A 19,428-nucleotide genomic window follows, 5' to 3' on the forward strand; every position below is an offset into this window, starting at 1 on the left:
TGTAATTTATGTGGCAAATGCCTACAGCGCATTAGAATTAGTATATATATAGGAGAAATCTATATATATATATAGGAGAAATCTAGAAGTCCTAGTAGATAAAAAAAACTACTAGAAAACTAATTCTACTAATCAAGTTCTATTACGAAACTAATCCAAATATATCGTGGGTCCAAAATTCGGATCACATATTTAACAATCTCCACCTTGAGACAAATTTCCCTCGTAGCATAAAAATCTTCAATCTCTAAACAACCTCGTGATGATAAAATCAATATGGGCCAAATAGTCACTTGGACTAAAATCCATAACACCCTTGATACAGAAGAGGTAGACCATACTTCAAACTCGCCATTGGGAATAAATCCTGAATCTGCTAGTATAAACTGGTGTGAACCTAGCAGAGACGCGAAATTGATGCATAAACTTTAAATTTGCCATGGGAATAAAATCTTGAATCTGCCGGCATTAATTTCTGGAATCCTAGCAGAAACACGAAACTCTTGTGCACAAAACGAAATACTTAGATCCCCTGATAACCTCCTGATATGTTGGATACAATGGTAGCAAAATTCGCCGAAAATTTTGATCACCTTGTGATCTAGATAGGAGCGAGGCTCCCTCTCAACGACTTGAATGTGCTTCTCTTTTTTTCTAGCATACTTCTCCTCCTAGGTAAATACCCCGCTGCAAAACCAAACTTCAAACTTGTCTTGGAAATAAAATCCTGAATCTGCTGGTACAATTTGTCAAACCCTAGCAGAAATGCGAAACACTCTGAGTGTATAAAACGAAGATCGTGTGCACCGAGCAAAAATTCCAATGTGAAACTGAATTCACCTCAACAGGCCCGAAAACGCAGCGATTAATTGATTTGATTCCCTGGTGCGAAGGGCGTGTGCACGCAGCAAAAACCAACGTGAAATCCAATTCACATGAACAGGAGAGGAGAGGTTGGGCTCCTAGTGGCTGATTTGCAAACCTTGATGCGCGTGCGTGATTAGATTAGATGACCTCCTGCTGCTTCTTTCTCACGACGCCTGTGCGGCTGCTGCTGCTTTTTCTCACGACGCCTGTCAGGCTGTCACGCCGACTCGGAGTGGAGGATCGACTCCGCTTTGATTTGCTAATCAACTCTCGCCGAAAAACAGAAATCGACCAGAACGACCGACGCGCGCCGCCGCCGATCAGATCGATCTTCGATCAGGAAATCACGCCGGTGGCTGGGACTATAGATCGATCTCCTCTGATATTATTTGTTATAAAAATAGATGCACAATAGAGACACGAATTTTACGTGAAAAACCCTTGCAAAAAAAAAACCACGGACGTCTACCGACAATGATCACTATAGAGGAATTGGATAGGGGATACATTGGTCTGTCACACCCTCCCCATGCGGCTTATAAGGAATATATATAGGAGAAATTTAGGAGTCCTAGTGGATAAAAACTTATAGTCATACTAGGAAACTAATCCTAATAGTCAAGTTTTATTAGGAAACTAATCCGAAATTCGGATCACATATTTAACAGGTAGAGGTTGAACTGGAGAGATGTTTTCCAAAACAGCATTGATTCGAAGGGAGTGCTGATTATATGAGTAGAGATGCTCAAGTATTTCTTCCTCATTTCATTAGCTAAAGCATGTGGTTTGATGCTGAAATTTTTCGCGAAAAAAATTGTATCTTCGTTACACAGTCCATAATGGCATTTTACAGAATGATATGCCATATCTCCATTCAACAAGTTATATCATTAGGAGCATGATTTTTTTGCATCGGACGTTTCAGAACTCGCTCGGCAACACATGGGAGACGAGTTTGGGGCAACTGCATTAGCAATGATTAACAAACCCAAATTCTCAGTCGATGTACAAGGAATAGAAAACCACAAGGACTGGAACAGACAACCAAATAATTTCTGCCAGCAAAATAAAACAAAAATTCTCAGTTGAAATGGCCATTTGAACTGAGAATACAAGATCCTTCAACCGTTCAGACAAGCGAGAGTCTGAAACTGAATCGAGACAAGGAAAGGAACAAAAAAGGTTGTGCAAGATTTCAGAGAAGCAGTAGAGCTAAGTTGTAATACAAAGCAACAGCGGTAGCCTCTGGATCCACCACGACTTCACTATCGGTCGTCGTTTGGAGGATCACCGACCAGATCTGGTGGTCGTCGTTGCCGCTACAGCCCGTCGATGGCTTTCGGGACTTCGATCTACCACCTTCCCGCTTCTCCTTCCTCCGTGACGACTGGTGTAGCGGCCATGAAATGGCTGCTCCATCCGGCGACGAGGCCCCCGCATGTCTTCTAGAAATAAGAAGGATAATTTGGGTGCTGAAAATGATGTCTTGGACAATATTAATTATGAACATATAATCAAAGATTTCATTTAAAAACACTATACGGATGATGCTTTTCAGTATAACAATAGGTCCGTACTACCTTTACTCTCTGTTATTCTAGTATTAATATTTATTTGATGTATTTTTAAATATTGTATGAAATAAAACATTAAAGTTATATAGTTGACATAAAATATGCTTATTTATATTATATCTATGAATTTTTCAAAATTTAGGGCCCTGATTTACATTTCGTTCCGGAGCCTCAAATTCCTTGAGATAGCCCTGACTAGAACCCATTTCATAAACAGGTAAAACAGCCGCTTGTGCCCAAATGTCTACGAAAATAGAAATTTTTCCGACGCGCATGGCAACCGCGTGCAAAAAGGGGATTTTCACAGACGGGCACGTTATGCCGCTCGTCTACAAAAGAAATGTTGAAAATTATAAAAATTACAAAACCCTATAATCCTGAAACCCTAGCCACCCCACCCCACCACCAAAAAATCGAGCGCCAGATCCATCGCCGTCGAGGTCACCACTGGTGGATCCGCCATCACTGAGGTCCCCGTCGGTGGATCCACGCATTTCCGATGCTCCCGTACCTGCCACTACCACTCCCAAGCAAGCCCGCCGCTGCCCACTTGAGGTCACACCGACGAATCCCGCATCACCGACGCTCTTGAGCCCGTTGTTGGCTACCAGCCGCCGACCCACCTGGACCACCGTCGGACGCGCAAGGAAGAGATGAGGTGAGAAAGAGAGACGAGTTGAGAGATAAGGGCAACCATAATGTTGTAAAAAAGTAACCTTAAGGTCCTTAAGATGAACCATAGCCATTGCGGCATTGAACATAAGATGTGTTCGTAATTTTTTTAAAGTAATGATTAGCCATAACTCAGCATACATGTCTGTACTGATTTAAAAATGCACTGACTTACGAAGTATAGTACTAGTATTATTGATCGAGAGTTGTTTTTAATAACGGCAAGTGCTCAATACATTCTCATTTTATTTGATGTTTATGGAGCCACATCCATATATTCCTGTTCATTTCATGAGGTAAACTGTAAGTAGAGATGGACAGAAAAAGACCGAACCTAAAAACCAAACCGAAATGACCTAGACCGAGACAGAAAAATTCGGTCTGCATTCAACTAACCGAATTTAGATCGGTTAATTCGGTCTTTGCCCTTAACCGAATTGACCGAAGGAGTTGGGGGTGCCGTCGGATAAGGTGGGGAAATCTCATCCGAAGGAAACCAACTCCCTGCTGCACCACCACACGATCTTTTCATCCCCAATCCCCACCTTATCCGCATCTCCGAAGACCGCAAATTTCCCCACCGTGCGGCGCCGCAACGATCCGCGACTGCAATGTGCTGCCCCTGCCGCCGCCGCATCTCGCCTCTCACCCCAAAACCAACAACCCCTGCCGCCACCGCGTGTCTTGGCGCCCTCTGGCGCATGCCGGCCGGCCACACCTCAAGGAAGCCGTGTGCGGGAGCTGGAGACCTCGGCGACGGAGGACGTCGGCCATGAGCAAAGAGATGGGAGCCACAGTAACAACAATGGCAGGAGGCGATGGGATGGATGGGATCTTGGTCCCTGGAGCCATATGGAAAAAGTGATAGCAGAGATCGATGGGGAGTATCAATTTGCTTTTTCTTTTCTTTTTCTTCAGAATCCCATCGATCTGCTTTTTTTTTCTTTTTCTTTAGAATTGTGCTCGATTTGCTAGTGGCATCAAATTGTAGTGTGTCATCTATGTGTTTTCTTTGACTCATTGATCTTGTACCGATTACTTGTCATATTTTGGCTGTTAGAACTTCTGTTACGGTTAGTTCGGTCTATGGCCAAGACCAAAGACCGAAGTGCTCGGTCTTGAGTTTTTTTAAGACCGATCGGTCTTGATATTCTAAAGACCGAATTTTCAAAAGACCGATGAACCCTAAACCCTAAACCCCTAACTGTAAGATCTAGTTATACTTAGGACCTGTTTGAGATGGCCTAAGTTCATGGATTGATGGTTTATTTGAATCTTTTTTAGCTATTTAACAGAATTAACTATTACGAAGTTGAAAAGTTGCTTTAGAAAAGTATTTCAATATAATTTTTATAGAATATGTTTGCATAGAAAATACTGTTTAGGAGTTTGGTAAACGTGTAAACGAAAATCCAGTATAAAAAAAATAATGTGCTAGTCTTCGAATTATGTACATGCACCTGTACTAATTTTATGGGCCCACTAATAACAAATAAAATTTATACTATTCTTCTCCATCCCAAAATATGTAACTTTTAACCTTGGCATAAGTATTAAGAAGATTGTTAACAGCCTTGTTTGCCTCCTCGGACTAGGTTAAGGTGGGGCTAGGCTGGTTAGGGTGATAATGAAGTATATTGGTAGTATGTACTCAGTCCGTTCCATTTTAAGTGCAGTTGTGGATTCTTGTGTCTAACGTTTGAACCGTCTATCTTATTTGAATTTTTTTTTGCGATTAGTATTTTTATTGTTATTGGATGATAAAACATGAATAATAATTTACGAGTGATTTATTTTTTTTATTCTTTCATAATTTTTTCAAATAAGATGGACAGTCAAACGTTGGATACAGAGACTCACAACTGCACTTAAAATGGGATGGAGAGAGTATAGTTCAGTGGTAAAAATCAGATATTATGTTGTTATATTTGCGGCACAATTCGAGGGAGCACATACTTTTTTAAAAAAATAAAGTAATTCTCGATACACTTTTGTCAACCAATATCTACATATTTTGAACTTTCATGTTCCTTTTTCTCACTTGATGATTGGATCCAAAGTTTCATACATAATTTTTGAGTAAGCATATATGTGAAATGGAAAGAAGCATGTTCGATGCCAGTTACTTTCTACCTTCTTTGGAAGTTCAGCTTAGATATGCTCAGACTAAACAGGATGGCAAACATAGCCGGGAACATGGCCAACATGATGGCTGCCAATGGCAGTAGGTCACGACGGAAACTAAAGTAATCATTGATGAAGGTAGCAATAGATTTTGTCTCTCCGAATACGATAATCTCCTTCTCATGCTCATCCCCGAATTGTGTGGTGAAGAAAACATTGAGTGTCCATGACAAGGGGGATGCGTAATACAACCATATCCACCATCTCGGTATTTGCTGCCATATCAATCAACCATATATTTATGTATTTCGTAAATACATACTTACATTATGAAGCAATAATTAGGTGAGATGAATAGTTGCTTACTGGTGCAGGCACGATAAAACCAGACATGAGGTTTTGCACGGTGTAGAACATGGATGCTAATATGGATGCCACTTGGATGTTGGGGGTAAGCGACACTATCATCATTCCTATGTAGAGGAAGTAGAGCAGTGTACAGACCATGGTGTACACGAACCAAAAGAACTTGACTGGTGTCCATGCATACCCTATCATCGGGTAAGCAATGAACATGAATAATACTATCTGCACCATCACGTAGGGGATCTCCATAGCAACCTACTCCAGGAACCCAAAGATGCAATATGAAATGCAAATACAGATTCATACTAAGCCTAAATAGTATTTCCTCTGTTCCACGTTATAAGACGTTTTGGCCTCTTCATATCTCATCTAGATTCATTAACATCCATATGAATTTGGACATATGTATGAGCACATACATGGATCTATGCATGAAGCTATTCAAAACCTAAAACGTCTTGTAGTGTGAAACAGCGGAAGTAGTACAATTAGGTCCTTTACATATATAGTTGAGGATTTGAGATACCTGTGCTAAGGAGTACGCCCAAAGGGAGTACATTCCAGCAAACCTCTCCCTATACACAACAGAACGCTCAATGGAGACAAAGGGCATCACCAATTGACAGTTATTGATGCCAGCAAAGACAGTGGCTCCATACATGCATCCCATTATAGTGAATATACCTTGTTGGTCGTTTCTGCCACCAATGAAGCAAAAGAAATGGAAACCATGATCAACATAAATCACTTCATCCATATGTATATGCATATACATTCTCTACAAGTATTTTTTTAATGATGGACACAATAACGGTTTTCAATACATACATGTTCTTGATGTCGCCCTTCTGCCAAAACAATGCACCGAAGATGATGCAGGAGATTGTCGTGAATAAAATTCGCACCATATTGTAGGAAGGGCTTCTCCAATATGATAAACATTGCTTCCAGAGACAGGCTTTCAATTGTTCTCCAAACTTCTGTGGAAACCGTGTTTGGAAATGGAGATCGCTCGTGCCAACAGGTGGTTTGCTCAAGCACTTCACTAGAGTGTCCTTGTCCCTTCAATCACCAATTACTTATTATTACTATCAACATTGCACAAAAAATGTTATTATTACATATGAGAGAGTAACATCAACTACAATTGTATGGTGACACATACTTAAATATCATTTGGTCACTTTAGTTATCAAGATTGCTCTTGACACCCTTGTTTGTTTTTATTCCTCTAGTATTGTAAAAGCATACCACCTCGCACTTGAAATGCAATTTGTTTTGGGCTTATAAATAGCAATATAACTAGGTGTAGTGATTTTCAAAACTTACTGGAACATGGATGATTCCCTATAAATTTGTGCAAAATCTACTCCCAATCGAGCTTCCATAGAGGTAGATGTAACTTCTAGCATCCACGTCGATGGGTTATAGTTATCCTTGATCTTGGGTACCCCAGGTATTGCCTGAAAAAATGGAAGACAAAAGGTCAGGTACTTGATGGTGAATTCATTTTTTTTCAGTTCTAGATGAGTGTAATTCTAATTTGTATATTACTTATTGAGAAATATAGAAAATTTACACTGCTTGCTCTGTCGTATACTTTTGTACATTGGAAAGTGCAATTACTGCATAACGAATTTATAAGAACAATCTGTTGTACGGTGTATTATACTAACTTCTTTGCACATGTCTATTATGTATAAAATATACTAACTTTTTTGCTCTGTTGTACAAACATACTAACTTCTTTGCACATGTGTACTATGTATAAAATATTTATAGGATCACACTGTCATGTACTTTGTACATTGAAAAGTGCAATTACTGGAGAATGGATCTATAGGAAAACAGTGTGTTGTACAAATATACATACTCTTTTGCATGAGTGTGTTATGTGAAATATTTATAGGAAAATATTGCATCTTTTCTCATGAGTATGCATTGATTCTTGGTAGTCAATTACTCCCATATAATCAGTAATGAATTACTCAATGGATTTCAATTATAGACTTATAGTATATTTAGTTAAAACCCATTGTAACACACGGACATGATACTTGCCATATAAAATAATTGATGGGATATTTACATCATAAATCATCTCTTGAGAATATCATGACTATATGACTTCTTTGAGAAAAAATGAAAATCGGATGTAGCTAGGTTTGTTTAAATCAGTTTGCAACATGTATGAATGAAACATATGGACCATGTTTTATTTAGCTAGCACTTTTATATAAAGAGCATAAAGATAAAAACAAGTTTAGGTTGTTAATTACCTGGAAATATTGGATGATGTTACATGAATGCTGCCCAAGTGGCCCAGCATAGATCAACTCTCCACCCCTTTTCATTAGCATCAACTACATATGTATTATAAATAAATTAGTGGCAAAGTACTTAAGTTTTATATAACACGAAATATCACTGAAAATTCTCTAAAAAAATGGTAATTACACACTTAGCGTCTCCGACACCGTGAACACTAAAAATGTTAGTCTATTTTAAGTAGCCAACTAATATAGTTGGACGCTTTTCCAGTCCAGCAAATAAAGCAACAAAGTTTTATTTGAGTTAGCATATAATTTATTCTACTTTTGATAATCAACACATGTAAACCTTATGCTATCGTAGGAAAGCCAACAAATACCTATATTAATTCTAGCTTGCAGCTAAAACAGATTTGTGAAACAATTCTAGGCATTATAATCAGCTTGCATGTATTGTTGGTGTAATAGGTTTATGTGCAAATTTCTATCATTGTTTTATCATCATATTTCTATAGTAACAGAGGGCCATATATATATATATATACATATATATATATATACACATATATATATATGTACATATATATATATATATATGCGGGTGTGTGAAAACACAATCAATTTCCATGAAATTTACTAAAAGGAATAATATAAGGTATAATCAATTTATATCTCAAGTTTAGGCCTCAAAAGCTACTCTGTATCATTTATATTTCCTTAATACCTACTGCCTCCATCCTAAAATATAAGGAGTTTTAGAGTTGGGCATGGGTATTAAGAAAGTAGGTGGAATTAAATCGAGGAGGGTTGTGATTAGCTGAAGAGAAAGTATGTAAAGAATTTGAATGGTTGAGAAGAGAATGTAGATGAATAAGTTGTTATGTTCTGGAACAAATTTTGAATGCTAAAAGTTGTTATATTTTGGGATGAAGATTATTGGAGAAGAGTACCAAGCTACATGTGTACCATAGTTACTTGTAAGATACCTCATTGAAGGCCTCAAATATTTCAATACTTGGCTGGTGAATGGTGCACACAACTGTTCGACCTGTTTCTGCAACATTCTTCACAGCACGCATCACAATAGCAGCTGCCCGTGCATCCAATCCTGATGTGGGCTCATCCATGAATATGATCGAAGGGTTGGACACAAGCTCAACTGCAATAGTGAGCCGTTTCCTCTGCTCTGTAGATAGTCCACTTACCCCTGGTAATCCTACTAAAGAATCTCTAATTTCGTCCAACTCAGTTGTTCGAAGAACTTCGTTGACAAATTCCTACAGTGGAAAATAGTGTGTTAGGTCACATTTTTATCTCAACTATTCCTAGAAACTATGAGGCTAAAATACAATCATGAAAATCCAACACATGCAATCTTCTTTATGTAGTGCACGCATTATAATTCTTTTACTATTTTTTTTGTCTCAACAACGAAATAACTCACTTTTCTTGTTTTCGAATCAATTTCTGTTGGAAGGCGCAACCAGGCTGAATATGCAACAGACTCCCCCACTGTGACTTGTGGAGAATGGACATCAATTTGTTCACAGTACCCAGATATCCTAGCAAAAGTTTCCTGAATTTTCGGATAACCTCCCACTCTTATATCTCCATCAATATAACCACCAGTTTTCCTTCCAGCAAGAACATCAAGGAGGGTTGTTTTTCCTGCTCCAGTAACTCCCATAAGTGCCGAGAGAACCCCTGGCTGGAAGGCTCCTGTGATGTTGTGGAGTAATTGTAGCTTCCGGTCCATATAACCTTGCTCCCTCATTTCCTGAATCAAGGATACAATCATCAATGATTTAAACATGATATGCTCCTAAGCATGCATTGATAGGAGGAGTTGAATATTGCTCTCTTTTGATTTCATTCAAAATCATAAGAATATCAAACCTTGTGTTGCTCAACTAAGCATAACGTATATTGATTGTCTTAACTATTGGGAGTTACTCGAGAATTACCGCAGGGGTGTCTACATAGTAGTTCACGTTTTGAAATGATATTGTCAGTGGTGTGAAAGGTAACACCATCCTCCCTACACAAGATTACATTGCTGATTTATTTAACATGATCTATATTTAATGATAAAATGTATAAACTCAACTAACTTGTTTTGTTAGGTGCTAAAGCATTTCCTGCTTGTAATTTAGGCATCTTATTGTCCATGTACTTTGACATATCTTTGCCACTCCCATGAGGTGGGGCAAGCTTATCACGAGATATAATTGCTCGAGAAGTTCCTATAGCTGAAATTAAGTTCCATATTACACAGGGTTAGAATAATGTTTAAGTGAATGTAAGTATATAATAACATTTCTGTTGTTGCTATGTATATCAGCATATACTTTGATTTTTAATACTATTAAACATGAAAAGTGAATTTCTCCAAATGTTTAATTTAATAAGATTTCATGTACATTGTACTCACGTTTCTTAATGGTCAAACCGATGGCGAAACCTACATTAAACAAAAAAACAAACCCAAACAATGCTCCAACAGAGATCCAATAGAAGTAGCTTGAGAAGTCAAGCCCTCGGTCCATCAGTATCTTCCTTCCAAGTGTTACATCGGTTACTGTGATCTACAAACTTAGGAAAAATTAGTTTTTTCATGTTGAAATCGAAACAAAATGTACATTTCACAAGATAGGTTAGGAATATGGCAATGTGTACCCTTAACCATCTTGGTGCTAAAAACTCATTTCCAGTTAAGCCAATCTCAGCATATGACAATGGAGAGATCCAAAACCCCCATTTTAGCCAATTTGGCATAGATGCTACAAAAATGGCACATAAAGTGTTAGCACTTTTGCGTAGTACTAAATGAAGTATACCATACTTAGTAGTAATTGCAAAATCATCCCTTATTGGAAAGTCATGGTAGAGTTTGAGGAAACAAAGGAAATAGCTTACACCGAGGAATTATGAAGCCCCCAAATAGAAGGATAACTAGAAATGACATTGTACCACCGACCGTACTAGCCACCATTGTTTGGAAGTATGAAGCAACACATCGAAACAATGATAATGCTCCAGTGTGCACGAGGAATAGGATAAAGAGCTGTCGGAAAAATCTAAATAGAAGAATTGAGCATGTTAATAACACAAATTAGTCAATTGCATCTTAAATACATGTCATGCAAATAAACACTAAAAGGAAAGTTGCGTCTTCTCGAGACAATGGTATCTCCTCTTTCACTGGCATGGTCAGGCGGATTTCTCACCACGATCAGTGGATGTGAGTGTTTGCGAGTAGTGGCTCAGGATCAATTTTTCAGTCCAAATGTTCTTAAGTGTGGTTTAAATCCGCTAATCACTTTGGGAGTGTGGCTGCTTCAAAAGCATCAAAATGATTGTGTATTCAATGGAGATTCTCCTTATGTGCTGCTGGTTCTTTAGGCAAATTTTGGAGGAAGAGCATCTCTGGTGTTTAGCAAGAGCAAGAGGTTTGGCTTAGCTGGAAGTAGCGGGTGGTTAGAGTTGATCTTAGTTTGGCTGCGTCTTGTTTGGTCAGTGGTTTTCTTTTTTTTTCCCTTTTGACCATGGTGTGGGTGTCTTGTAAATATTTAAGTACTTCTTAATGCACTAATACGCAATTCTCTTGTGTGAACAAAACACTAAAGGAAAGTCAAGATAGTGTTATACAAAGTAATCCTATAGTTGACTTTGGTTCACAAAATCATTGCAAACTAGTATCAACAAATACACCTATGTGTCTTGGCTAGATGAGCCAGATTGCATAGGTGACCTCTCAGGCATGAAAAGGTTTTCACCCATTTAGCACAACCTAAAAGAGTTGATAATAAAAGATTCTAGTGTAATTGAATGAGTACTTCCTCTGTACTAACCACCACCTAAGCTTTACAATAAATGCAAATTTACCTGGATGCTTCCGGAGTGTAGCCAATGAGGTAGTATGATATTGATGTCCAAGCTATTGATTCAACTAAAGAAACTGGAATCTTTAGGATAAAAGCTGGTATCGCATAAGCCCATGCAGGATAGAAATAGTAGCCTCGTTGTTTGTAAAACACAGGGAGTCTACTAACTGCCATGGCCAACTCAGGGAAACCATTCACTAAAAGAAGAAGGAGCGCATAGAAGAGGGAACCCATATAATAGTCAGCATGAGCTCTATCAACTCTCATATGCGTGCGTAAAAATACTGTCCCAGTAATTATGGCGAGTATTCCAAGCTGCAGTAAGAATATCCCTTATGTTGATTTGTTGAGAAAATCCAAAATAAATTGAATTTTGGTTCATATAAATTATAAATTCAACCAAATATTAGTAAATTCTGGAAGAAATACTCTTTCAACAAAAATACAAAAAAATGTGGTATATGGGTACAATTAATCATGGGCATTGAAGTATTTAAATTGCATGCCGTGTATGAACTGAAAAGAATAAGGATTGTGAAATATCTCAGGCTGCTAGCTTTTTTGTCTACTAAGAACTAAATGCATATGGTCCAAATATTCATTACTAACACAATCAACAATGCACCATAAATGGTTATCAAGCTTATGTACTGAGAGTTGAATACAATCAACACCTAATCTCTATCAATATTTTGCATTCAAAAACGACTATATGTACATACTGCATTTATCTTTCCTTTATCTGACACAATATTAAAGCTAAGGTCGTATTAAGATTTTAAACTTCTAGATGTTCAATGGAAATTCTTGATTGCATCCACCATAGTGGGAACCAATCTATGTGACACTAGGTATAGCATTGTAAATTTAGGTGTCAAAGATTGGCCTTTTATATCATAGAGTGTATTCATCAATGCCCAGTGTATGAATTATTTAATTGCATTTTCTCCAAAAGATAAAATAATTTTTACTTACTTTAATTTACCTGAACAGCTTTTGTTATGTAGATGAAGGCATTTCTTCTCATGAGAAGGATTTCTCTTGCAAAACAAGCCTTGAGGAGATCCCATTTCGATAGTGAGTAGATATTGAAGGATAAAGCATTCTTGTGCCCTTTTGATTTATCATAAGGCACTGAAAGCTCTTCGGCAAAATTTTGACCATCTTGAGATGCTTTAAACTTCTCACAGAAATGGTCAACTGTAACAAACTTGTATGTTTCCTCACTACGGTTCCAGTATTGTTGTTGGTCTTTCTTAGACAAAACCTATACATAAATTTGGAAGAGGAATACTAAAAAGCAAGTCAAACACACTACATACTGACCTATATTCAACTCCTTAATACTAAAAAGTTGTATTTTGAATTTGTACAAAATTATAAGTACATTATTCAAATGCTAAAACTCAAAACAATGGAATAATGGCTGCTAGAAATACTATAGAACACCAATTGTCCAATTTATTTTATCCATACTACATAAGTTGATCCTTAGGTAGAAATTTTGACATGTGAGATTCTATTAGAATTATTGAATCTCAATTATGCCCTTAGTAGACCTGCCAAACTATTTAAATATACTACTAGTCCTTAACTCCTTATCTTCAAACATCCATTTCAAAAATTACTCGAACTATTTGAATTACACATACCTCCTGAAGAAAGTCAGCGGCACCTTTTCTTTGTGGGCACTTGAACCCACATGATTCAAAGAAACTCAAAATACAACTCTTTGAGCCATGGTATACAATTTTCCCTTCAGCCATCAAGATAATATCATCAAAAAGTTCATAAGTTTCTGGTGCTGGTTGAAGGAGTGAAACTAGTATGGTAGACTCGGAGATATGACACAGTTGTTGGAGGCAAGAAACAATTTGGAAGGTGGTAGAGCTGTCCAACCCAGTTGATATTTCATCCATGAAAAGTGCTCTTGAAGGTCCAACTATCATCTCCCCTGATTACAAGAAGAAACTTTCAATAAAAAGAATAGGAAAATAAGCTTCTTTGTTGAATTAATTAACTTGTTTCAGTTGACCCCTAGAAGATAAACTTAGCTAGCCATTGCATAAAAAAAGAACATTTCAGCCATACACACTCTTTTGTCTTTTGCAAAACAAACAAAAAAATCTGTTCTGATACATATATTTAGGTGGCTTGCATGTTTTGATGAAAAAGGAAGTATACACTATATCAGTACCTGCATTGTTTGGGTTGGTTACAACATAATTCTTTTATAAGCATGTTTTTGACAGATCTACTAAAAACAACATTCTCAAATAGAATTGGGATTGACAAGAGGGTAGAACCTCTCATACATAAATTTGGAATTTTAGATGTTGAATTGCAGTGTTTTGATCTAACCATTTCTATATTACAATTGAGATGACATGGAAGCATCCTAAAATTATTCAATATATATGTATTGGTTAAATCACCTGTGGTTAGTCTCTTCTTCTCACCACCTGAAATACCTCTTCTCATGACATCTCCTACTATTATGTCAGCGCAAATGTCAAGCCCCATAATCTATAAGGTAAGAAATCATGCACAAGGTTAAAAGTTATGTGCTAGACCCTGATAATTGTTCATCGAATCGATTACCTTCATAATATAATCGGTCTGCATGCTCCTTTCTAAGCCTTCCACGGATATTGCCTACAAAGATACTTGACTGGATTGTAGCAATTGTATAGGCATGCAGAACCTGTGCCGTTTTGATAAAACGAAGAGTGCTAGAAATGAACTAGACATTTTTCTAGAATCGATGCGAGAGAATCCTCAATGATAAATTGTATTAGGAAAAGGGGAGAAGTGCACACTCTTGTTTAGATATGTGACCATAAAAATGTTTATATAAATGTTGGTATAATCCACACACATAGACTGGAAAAAATATATATATGAAAAAGACTGGAAAAAAATATATATGAAAAAAGGGTTAGTCTCGCGTAAAAAAAAGGGGGTTAGTCCTTACCTTCATGTATGTATCTATGTCAAGGTCGGGGGTAATCCCAGCCTCCTTCTCCCTCCTAATGACTTCCTTCATGATTTCTAATTTGCACAAGAAAATAACGACACTTGTTAAGTAGAGGGAATGTTAACAAATAAAGATAATTTATTTTTCTCGCCAGGCTAAGCAATTCAGTAACTGAACCTGCTCTGGTGCCTACGCCCTGAAACCTAGCAGAGAAGTCGAGCGTCTCTCTAACGGTCATCTCAGGGATATGAAGATCATATTGAGAAATGTAAGCTGATGTCTTGTCTGGAACAAAGGTGTTGAGATTCACACCATTGTACTCCACTTGGCCGGTTACCTGTAATATACAATTAATATATATATTGCTGGTACATTGGCAGCTTATGATTAGGTAATGAATTGGTGGATGAATCGAAATTGGCTAATATAACAACCTTGAGATTTTTGTTGAGCTTTCCAGCGAGTGCGAGCAGGAGGGTGGTTTTGCCGCAGCCGGGGGGGCCAAGAAGGAGAGTCAGCCTGCACACCATGTAATGTATTGGCATCGATGCATTAATCAATCGATCGAGCTGGAGCCTGGAGTACATGCCTGGAAGGCTTGAGGATGCCGGTGACGTCGTTGAGAATGGGGATCCTTGCATGCCGGCGGCTCAACCCCAGCGCGGTGGTGAGCACCTGCTGCAGGGAGAGCACGGTGTTGAGGAGCGTGGGCAGCGGCTTGCCGGAAACCACTTGGCAGTCCGCCTCCACTTGCACGTTGCGCCACCGCACCTCCACCGTCGGCTGCCGGACGCCCACCTTCTCCATCCTCCGCCGCTGCTTGCGGAGCAGCCTCAGGTTGTCGCGCTGGATGTCGGCCACCAGTCTCTCCACCAACACCCGCCGCTCCGCCGCCCCCAGCCGCCGCACGTCCACCTCCTCCGACGACAGCACCGACGTGCGCATCCTGTCGAAGGTGGGTAGCCTCTCGATGGCCGCCCATGTCAGCTCAGCTTCCTCTTCGTCGTCCCCACGATGATCCCAGCGCAACGACGACGACAAGGACGACAGGCTCCTGGTTGCCGCAGCTCGCAACGACGATGACAGCGCGCGCACTGACACCGCCTTCTCCTCTTCTTCTTCTTCTTCTACTTCTTCTTCTTCTTGATGCTGCTGCTGCTTCTTCTTGATCTTGTCCTCCATCTCCACCTCTTCGTTGATCATGCTAGCTAGCTAGTGCTGCTCAACGCCGGCGGCCCCTTTTGATTCTAGCTCATCAACAACAATTAATCTGATCGACGTTGACAATCTGTTCAATTTTTACTCTGCTTTGCTTGTTTCTCCGCGAGAATTTCCTTTCCTTTTGTTGACAAAACCACAATAAAGAACATGCATATTGTGTGCAGTGGACACAAAACTACTCGCCCTTGAATTGACAGGTCAACCAAGTTATGGCGTCATACGCAATTAAGCCCTCTTCATCTCAATACTACATGTACCTGGCTTTGGCTTTTCTAATCCAGTACAAGCTAAGCTAAGCAATGACGCCACTCGCACAGGCATATGATTCCTACTATTGCATTTTCCAGGCCTGCCCAGATCCATCTAATCATCACAATTATACCACATAAAAGTCTTAGTTATGGAGTATATATGTACTTATTATACATAACAGTATTTATCTTCAATCCTAGCTGCTAGTTGCAATTGAACTATAGACACATGGTATAGTTTTCATATATGTACATCGATCAGTTGCCTGGAAGCTAAATAAAACTAATGATACAATTGGACTATTCAAATTTCGATAAACTATATATATACACAAACACACATGACACATACCACATTGGAGGTCATTTCCCACGTTGAGGTCAAACCTGGGATCCACTGTTTGCATGTATTGGTGATGTCAAGAGCAAGTAGATGACGGGAAAAATACTCTGCTTTAATTTGCTAAGAGGATTTGTATTGAAGGTCTCTTTAGGCTTTTTGCAATTCCCTAGGCATTATAATTTGACTTTCACTGACTTTGGAGGGAGAGAATATAAGCTCTTTGGAAACTAAAATCTATGTGGATATTTGTTCTAGACAACAGTTTAGAGTTGAAGATTTTCATATCTGGAAGATGAAGATTTTTGTATGACTTGTTCTTAAGGGTAGAAAACAATCTGAGGAAGAGAGGTTGGCACAATTGTGGCAACCATGTTCCTTGGATTATGTATTGGCAAAAAAGGGTCCTTGGATTATGTATTGTTAAAAGGATCTGTGCGTTTATCTGTTTATGAACAGTCATCATGTTGGTGGAAACTGAGGGACAAAGATCGTTATGAACCTTTCCTCTTTTATATTTCTTAGACGAGGGGATGAAATAACTAGTGTATTTCATTTCACATTAATCAGTGTACAGTATAACACTTCATGCATTTTCTAATGATACTAATATATGCACATGCATGCATCTTTATGTTCGAGCAACACATACACATGAAAGAAAAGAAAGCAGATCTCCACGGATGAGTTGGTCAGCCGAATGTCTTCTCGCTGCTGTAGCACATGTAGAGGAAGCCATCGTCCTCATCTTTGTATGACTCGTACACACTGTCCATCAGCTGAGCTGCAGCCACAGCAAAATTGCATATCTGAAGCTTCAACAGGGGAATCAAGCAGGACAAAAACAGCCCAATATGCAAAGCTCACCAGTCTGGGGCAACGTGTTGTTGACAAACACAAACAGTGCTATTCCTGGAGACAGATGTAACCTTGAACGAAGTATGAAAATAAACTGCCCAACTGGCATGTCACATGGAACTAGGTACCTGCAATCACCACTGCTTTTCAGCCCTCCAAATTCAATCAGCTTCTAAGCAAGAACATGAAATTAGCTACTCACTTGCGCTTCTCCATTTCTGGAAGACTACTTGAAAACCTCTCAACAATGACCTGCAATCATAGATACTAGAATCTTAGCATAATGTTCAAGAAACACACTTCAGAAGAAAATGCACAAATGAAAAGTAATCAGTTTTGATGTGTTCCTGTGGAATTCAACGACACAGATGGTTTAGGTACGAATTCTGGTTTTGGTTTAGTTTTCAGGATCCAGTACTTGCAAAACTGATTCACAACAGAGTTAACTGAAGCTAACGTGCAGAGACAAAAGGGTAGGTAGTGCAAATTGAACTATTTCTATCTAGGACTAGGAATACCCCCAAGAATGCTCCATGAGTTTGACCCTGAGCCCTGATTGACCCTGAGCCCTGATTCAATCTGCAACATTTAAACAGGGTAGGAAATACAATGGCCAATAACTTGCGAATAACAGAGCCCAACTAATTTCTTTTTGCACAATGTTAAGATAATGGAAAATGATGTGATCACAGTCTACTTGCTAGATGAATAAAAATGGAATAGGTAATTCAGTCAGCACCTCTATCCTCTCATTAAGTGCTTGAAAATGTTGACCCAAACCATTGACAAGAAACTGCCGCACGCAAATGGGTACTTGTGTTGGAAATAACTAACCAACACAGCGGAGAATCAACAGAACAGAACATGTATGCAGCATCTATTTGATTTTCTTTTCAGTAAAGTTTCGCTAGAGTTGTTGGACAGCTCAAGAGAAACATGAAGGGATTTGAATAACATCTTCAGTCACATGACGACATATATAGGAGCGAGGTGCATCGTCTGCAACTGTGCTGACAAAACTGCGACTCATCTCTTTCTCCAATGTCAATTCGCCCAGGAATTCTGGAGAGCCTTGCGTATATCTGTGGTTTCAAATGTTCAAGATCTTGCTGACCTCGCTGCTCCCTGCCACTTGCCTGTCAAGCACTTCCAAGTTTTTTTCTTACTTTGTTTCTGGGGACTTTGGATCCATAGACACGACGTTGTTTTCCGGGGGCTTCCTAACTCCTGGACAAGGTTAGTGGCTAAATGTATTGAGGACGCTACTTTGTGGTCTGAGCGCCTCAGTAGAGAAGATAGGCCGGTTGTGACTAACTGGAAAAGTCTTCTTTCTTCTTCTATTCGCTCCGACTAATGCTGTAATGCTTCCGGTTGTACCCCCTCTTCCTTTTTTCCAATATAATTCAGGTGGGGAATCTCCCCCCCCCCCCCCTGATTAATTCCAAAAAAAAAATATAGGAGCGAGGTTATTGTGGCACAGTGATGATATAATGTTGATTGGAGTGCGTGCGAAGAATGTGAGTTTGCAAAATTTGATGGCATGGCGGCTGAGTTATGTATAGGTGGTACTGTAGCAGCATGAGGAACTTGAAGGAAGGGGAAACTGGTAGGAGAAACAAGTAGTGAGAGAGAAACAATTGTGAACATCACATCACATCACATACGGGGATCCTGGCGGGGTAGGAGGCGATCATGGAGGCCGACTCCTTGGCCCTCTCCTCTGTAAACAAGAATTCGATTCAAGTCAATACTATCCATGAACATGAATAGTACTAAATCTGAAAGAACTAACCCAGGGTGAACTCCTCCTTGAAGGGCTTGGGCTTCATCTCTATCTCTAATTCAAATGAGTCTCTCTCTCGTCTTCTTCCTCCCTTCCTTGATGCGAATCTCTCTGTAGCTAGGGTTCGCTGGTTGCTTGCGTGCTGGTTTGGCTTTGAATTGAACAATTCCGTCGTCCATAGACTCCAGAAGAAGAGGAAAGGACGAGAAGAAGAAGAAGAGAGAAGAGCAAAATAAAGCCC

The 19,428-nt window shown here is 39.1% G+C and overlaps 2 protein-coding genes across 2 annotated transcripts; both read right to left on the bottom strand.

The window, feature by feature from the left end:
• Positions 1-5,053: 5,053 nt before the first annotated feature.
• On the bottom strand, positions 5,054-16,251 carry LOC127753860 (ABC transporter G family member 41-like). The gene is made up of 22 exons (XM_052279311.1): positions 15,324-16,251; positions 15,169-15,253; positions 14,912-15,071; positions 14,732-14,808; positions 14,359-14,412; positions 14,193-14,283; positions 13,410-13,711; positions 12,743-13,024; positions 11,759-12,072; positions 10,790-10,950; positions 10,550-10,653; positions 10,305-10,458; positions 9,985-10,122; positions 9,838-9,911; positions 9,318-9,650; positions 8,860-9,150; positions 7,883-7,966; positions 6,933-7,066; positions 6,432-6,665; positions 6,130-6,301; positions 5,604-5,858; positions 5,054-5,512 (listed from the first exon to the last, which is right to left on the bottom strand). Exons 1-22 carry the CDS (start codon positions 15,935-15,937, stop codon positions 5,243-5,245), a joined length of 4,383 nt encoding a protein of 1,460 aa, XP_052135271.1. The 5' UTR covers positions 15,938-16,251; the 3' UTR covers positions 5,054-5,242.
• Positions 16,252-17,022: 771 nt separating this feature from the next.
• Positions 17,023-19,371, bottom strand: LOC127754741 (autophagy-related protein 8D). Its single transcript, XM_052280302.1, has 5 exons — positions 19,197-19,371; positions 19,069-19,124; positions 17,607-17,656; positions 17,414-17,532; positions 17,023-17,330 (listed from the first exon to the last, which is right to left on the bottom strand). Exons 1-5 carry the CDS (start codon positions 19,231-19,233, stop codon positions 17,239-17,241), a joined length of 354 nt encoding a protein of 117 aa, XP_052136262.1. The 5' UTR covers positions 19,234-19,371; the 3' UTR covers positions 17,023-17,238.
• Positions 19,372-19,428: the final 57 nt, after the last annotated feature.

Source organism: Oryza glaberrima, chromosome 11 (assembly GCF_000147395.1).
Source record: "Oryza glaberrima chromosome 11, OglaRS2, whole genome shotgun sequence".
NCBI classification, from domain to species: Eukaryota; Viridiplantae; Streptophyta; class Magnoliopsida; order Poales; family Poaceae; genus Oryza; species Oryza glaberrima.

What these genes read in the sequence shown, in the direction of transcription:
- LOC127753860 (XM_052279311.1), bottom strand. Translation starts at nt 15,937, where the DNA reads ATGATCAACGAAGAGGTGGAGATGGAGGACAAGATCAAGAAGAAGCAG. An exon ending in GGGCGTAGGCACCAGAGCAG is followed by an intron (nt 14,809 to 14,911) that starts GTTCAGTTACTG and finishes TGTGCAAATTAG; the next exon opens with AAATCATGAAGGAAGTCATT. An exon ending in GGGCTTCATAATTCCTCGGT is followed by an intron (nt 10,654 to 10,789) that starts GTAAGCTATTTC and finishes CCATTTTTGTAG; the next exon opens with CATCTATGCCAAATTGGCTA.
- LOC127754741 (XM_052280302.1), bottom strand. Translation starts at nt 19,233, where the DNA reads ATGAAGCCCAAGCCCTTCAAGGAGGAGTTCACCCTGG. An exon ending in CAAGGAGGAGTTCACCCTGG is followed by an intron (nt 19,125 to 19,196) that starts GTTAGTTCTTTC and finishes TCTTGTTTACAG; the next exon opens with AGGAGAGGGCCAAGGAGTCG. An exon ending in CCTACCCCGCCAGGATCCCC is followed by an intron (nt 17,657 to 19,068) that starts GTATGTGATGTG and finishes CTATGATTGCAG; the next exon opens with GTCATTGTTGAGAGGTTTTC.